General features: G+C 54.0%; 1 protein-coding gene across 1 annotated transcript; it reads left to right on the top strand.

Annotated features, from left to right (window-relative positions):
- The first annotated feature begins 1,280 nt into the window (after positions 1–1,280).
- On the top strand, positions 1,281–2,737 carry LOC107035176 (EKC/KEOPS complex subunit LAGE3-like). The gene is made up of 3 exons (XM_015252306.3): positions 1,281–1,573; positions 2,075–2,203; positions 2,395–2,737. Exons 1-3 carry the CDS (start codon positions 1,359–1,361, stop codon positions 2,531–2,533), a joined length of 483 nt encoding a protein of 160 aa, XP_015107792.1. The 5' UTR covers positions 1,281–1,358; the 3' UTR covers positions 2,534–2,737.
- The last annotated feature ends 2,208 nt before the right edge of the window (positions 2,738–4,945 follow it).

Raw genomic sequence — 4,945 nt, 5'->3', positions numbered from 1 at the left:
CATTCTGGATGCGGTCAAGTTTGGCCAGCTCGTCGCACTCACATGTGGTCTGGAAGGCCACGTGAGATGGAAATCTGCTTCTGGGTGCTGTTGCCGGGAGTCACGGAGACGTGGGTCTCCGTGTGAGCATCAGAGTGTCTGTGTGGGGTGAGAGGCAGGGTGTGAGCAGTGGTGCGCTTCGCCACCTCGGACAGCCGACGGGTAGCATCTCTTTGCAGCTCGGCATTCGGCGACGTCACGTTGGTAGCCCGAAATCGGCCGCGGTGGGAGTGTGGACACCACGGAGGTCCGTGAAGCCTCTGGGGAGCCCATTGTTAGAGGTTCGGCAGCACGCCCCTGGGTCCAAGGCTTCCTGCCTTGTGGCCCGTGCGGGTCTAGCCGCCGCAGTGTGGCTCTGGAAGCCAGCCAACGTCCTGGGACTTGGACCATCGCCAGAGGCAGGGGTTCCCAGAACCACGGGTGGGGTCAGCAGCTTGCCGATTCTCCTCCTTCCTTGTGGCCTGGGTACCAGCTCCCTTGAGAGGTCAGTTCTGTGGCGCTCTGGGTCGTCCCCAGAGCTCAGCCTACATTCCATTCTTGGCGCTCTTTAAATGATTCTGTAAGCACCTGGTTCTGTGTGTTCAATTCCCTGTGTAAAGCCAGCGCCTGGTTCGGTGTTCGATTCCCTGGGTAAAACCCGCCGGACAGGTTTGAGGTATCTGCAAATGAGCCCTGACTGATACACGAGGTGCCCCAAGTAATGCTCAGATGCCCGCATCTACCCTTGGAGTGCTAGTCGGGGCACCAGCAGGAAGATTAACAGTGTTGAACTGAGGGGCGTTTAACGAAAGGACTGTCTGGAGACGTGCGAGGAGGGGAAGGGACCCGACCAGCAGTGCTGAGCGGGAGCTGCCTCATGCGGGCTCTGGGGAGCTGAGTGTTAAGTTGTCAGAAATCTGGGAGCTGTGTTCAATGCGGCCATTATTAGAATTTATTTTATTTTATTTTCTAAACCACTTCACTGACGCGCGTTTGACATGTACCCCCGCCCACACCCCTCGGCTTCCTCGCGAAGCTGTGTTTGCGCAGGCGCACTCGGGGGAGCGCGCAGTGCTCGGGAGCGGGGCTTCGTGAGGGAGCGCAGCCTCTCCAGCGCCGCCGAGCCGACGGGGTCTCCGGGGCGGCCCGTGGGCGGTGGGGCGGGCTGGGCGGCAACCAATCACACGCCAGGAGGCGCGCCTGAGGTGAGTTTGCGCAGGCGCACTGGGTATCTTTGCGCACGAAGGGGCGGAGCTTCGCGAGGAGCCTCAGTCGGCCAGCAGTGGGCGGAGAGAGCGGTGTCTCCGCGTCGGGTGTCTGAGGGGGACGGCGCGGCAGCCATGCAGGCCCCACGCGACGGCGCGGGCGGAGCGGCGGGCGGTGCTGGAGGCCATGGTGGCCGCGGCAACCCTTATGAGCGGGGTGTTCCTGGTGGCCCTGCTGCTCAGCGTGGTGTGCGCGGAGGCGGTGGTGCTGGTGCTGCACCTCTCGGGAGAGGGCGAGGCGGAGAACCCGCGCCTGCAGCCAGACGGCCAAGGATCCTAGTTCATCAATTGTATCTTTTAGCAGGAACGGACTGTGGCCAAGGAGTGTGGAGTGGGCCGGGGGAGCACGAGGGGTGAGGCTGTTCAGGAAGGGGCGCAAGTAGGGATTGGTAGCAGCTAGAAGGGAAAGGCCAGACATCAGGAGGAAGGTCAGAGGTCAGAGCAGCGCGCGCGCGCCCGTGTGTGTCTGTGTGTGTGTGTGTGTGTGTGTGTGTGTGTGTGAGTGAGTGAGTGTTGGGGGTGGGGGACGGCCTGAGGGTGCAAGAGGCAGAGAAGAAGGCCGGAGGGGGTAGGAGGAGACTGGGCTAGGGAGACAGTGGCGGGGCCGTGGTTGGACTGAGGAGATGAACATGCCCCCGGGGCCTCCTGTGACTGGGCACAGGGGGTGGGGGTGGGGGGCTGTGAGCGGTCTGAGGGCTGCCTGGGGGGAAAGCAGGCCTGGAGGCTCGAGACCAGAGGCAGGCAGATGACTGGTCTGTTGTTGACAGATGGAACCTTAACCACTTTTGCAGCACCATGAGAGTGCTGTTCCTGTCTCCCATAGAGGCAGAGGTAGCCCGCAGGTCCCTGGCTCCTCGTGTGGAACCTCATCTGCATGCCATTCGGAAGGAACTGGCAGTGATCGGCAGCTTCCTGGTCGTGTCAGTTCTAGAAGGGCCCCTGGGCTGGGGGTGGCGGGGGCGGGATACGCTAAGAGCCCACCTCAGATCGGGGACTGTTTCAGTGGAGATGCGAAACCGCTCAGTGTGGGGTCTAAAGGGAGGGTGTGCTGGACCGGGTCTCGGCAAGAGTTCTCACTGCCAGCTTGATTTTCCTCTCCCCTCACTTTTAGGAGATGGACTGCTCGAGATACTCGCCTCCTTGGACTTTCCTTCACTTCCTTTCTTGGCCAGCTTTCCCTGGTGGTGCAGAACATGCAGCGCTTTGGACCCCTGTTTCCCCCTAAGTCTCTGCCAGGAAAAGGGGGCTGAAGCCCAACCTTGTGTCCCATGCCAGGCAGTGCTTCCTTTCCCAAGGCATTGATTCCCGCAGTAGATACCACTTTATTCTTGGAGTCTACTTTTTCTTTTTGGCCTATATGGGCCCATGGGTGCTCAGGGCCCATTTGTTTTGTTTCCTTGTTGCTGGGGAAGGGAGATGATTAAATGTTTGTTACTGCAGAAAATCAAACTGAACTACTATTCTGTGTCTGAGTGTTTTTTCAGCTACAGAATCTGCTTATTTACTTTCTTTTCTCCTTAGATTGGAGGGAGTGGAGGTCTGGGATTCAGATACTAAAGTAGTACTAGGCCATTGAAGACAATGTAGGAAGTGGGAGAAAATGAAAATTAATTAAGTCTTGCCACCCAGCACTAAATACTATCAACGTTTTGGAATATTTTCTTAGTTTTAAATTCTTTTCATTTAACATATGAGCCTTTCTCTAAAAATCCTTCCAAACCATGTTTTTGAATGGATGCATAAAAGAGGCATTATAATGGAATTGGTGACAGTTCAGATTGCTCTTTTTTTCTCGCTATAGGTAATGATTCAATGGACTCTTTGTACATGTCTTTGCGTGAATGGCTGTTTCCTCAAGATAGATTCCAAAAGGTAGACATACTGAGATAGAAGTTTATTTTTCTGTTTATTTTTTTTTTTTTTTAGACTCTTGATCTGCAGCACACAGTGGCTCTTCAGAAAATGTGCTCTCCCGCCAGAATTCTGGTTTCCCCATGTCTGTGTCACCATTGAGTTAGTTTCCTGCCCAAATAAACTGAGTGTGCATGAGAAGATAGGAATTTTGTGGCTGACTGGCCTTGTTTCAGATCAGCGAAGAAAAGGGCTGGGACAATTGCTTGAGTGTTTGGGCACGGGAGTTAGCGCCCTCTAAAATACCCTGCAGTCTTGCTAAACTCACAGATTAGTTCTAGTCACTCTTTTGTAGATTCCATTTGACTTTCTCCATAGATGATCTTGTTATCTGGGAATAAAGGGAAGTTTTACTTCTTCCTTTCCAATCTGGATGCCTTTTATTGACTGATCTCTTTATAGTGGGCTGGGTTTTAGTTAATATTTGCATATCAAGTGTTTTTCTGATTGGATAACAGACCTTGTATAGTTTACCTTGGGTGCTATATGTTTTTGGATTTCTAAACATATTCTTGGACTTCATCCTCAAGTGCTGTGGTTGCTTGGAAACGACTTGATTCTTTAGAATCTTGCTTTTAAGATTTGCTACGTGGTACTAGGGCAGCTTTTTAGTGTAGAATTATCTTCCGACAACGGAGGCAAGACCCTTCTGAGTACCCTTCTGAGTGCCCTTCTGAGTGCCTCTTGAATGACAAGGTTCCCATTCTGGCCACTGGGGACGGGGGTCACCTAGGTCCTGCTGGAACACTGCACAAAGCTACCTTTCACCCTTTCTGGCAGCCCTCTCCCAGGCCTAGGGTAGTTTCCTCACACACTTTTGTTGCTCAGTGTCCCCTGAAGACTCAAGGGGGACCCTCTGCAGATCTCCAGCATCCTCTTGGCTTGCAGCTCTCGATCTACAGCATGCCGGGCTCGAGGGCCTGATTTCAGTGTGATCCTCCCTCCCTCACCCAGCAAAGCCCAGAATCAGTCTACTGCCTTGGCCTGACAGATGAACCAAAGCTGCTGGGATACTTTAAAACATGTCAGATCGCATCACGCTTCTGTTAAAAAGTCTCCAAAAGGGACTCTTGCTCAGGGACAAAGCCAAAGACCTTAGAGTGGACTGAGAATCCAGGTGTGGTCCAGCCCATTTCCCCTCTGACCTCACCCACTCCCACTCTGTCACATGCTCATTCTGGTTCAGCCACGCTGGCGTCCTTAGCCTTTCAAAAATGCCAGGCCCACTCTTGCCTCAGGGCCTTTGCCCTGGCTCTTTCCTGTCAGGAACTCGCTTCCCCTGGGTTCCAGCTGGCTTACTTCCTGATCTCCTTCAGGTCCTCAAAAGACACTTCCATCTCAGCAGAGGCTTTCATGGTGACACTGAAAATTGCATCCCGCCTTTCCCGCCCTCTGCGTCGCTTACTACCCCTGCAGTACCCCCCAGCTCTTGGAACAGTGCCTGCCTGGAACAGAATGGTCACAAACACAATCTCTCCATAACCAGGTCGTGACCTCAAACCCAGGTCTTGTCAATTACCATACTCTTGGTCCAGAACATTTCCGGACGGCCCCAGTCTCCTTTCACCCTTCCTAACACATGGGGAATAAATGGTAGCTGGGAGCACAGTGATTGCAATGCACTTGGGACAGTAAAGAGCTGACAGATATGAAGGCGTTTGGGTGCTGTGAAGCCACTGGACGGTTTTGAGCCCCGCGGGGACAGGATACACTCTGTTTCTTACCAGGAGCCCAGTGCCTCCCATGTCGAG

Source organism: Vicugna pacos, unplaced genomic scaffold (genome assembly GCF_048564905.1).
Source record: "Vicugna pacos unplaced genomic scaffold, VicPac4 scaffold_233, whole genome shotgun sequence".
Taxonomy (NCBI): domain Eukaryota; kingdom Metazoa; phylum Chordata; class Mammalia; order Artiodactyla; family Camelidae; genus Vicugna; species Vicugna pacos.
The sequence above is the reverse complement of the archived record's forward strand: the minus strand, read 5'-3'. Positions and strand labels throughout refer to the sequence as shown.

Excerpts from the sequence above, each read along its gene's own strand:
- LOC107035176 (XM_015252306.3), top strand. The coding sequence starts at position 1,359 with ATGCAGGCCCCACGCGACGGCGCGGGCGGAGCGGCGGGCGGTGCTGGA. Across the intron at positions 1,574-2,074 it reads AGGATCCTAGTTCATCAATT|CACCATGAGAGTGCTGTTCC; the intron begins GTATCTTTTAGC and ends CCACTTTTGCAG. Across the intron at positions 2,204-2,394 it reads ATCGGCAGCTTCCTGGTCGT|GAGATGGACTGCTCGAGATA; the intron begins GTCAGTTCTAGA and ends CCTCACTTTTAG.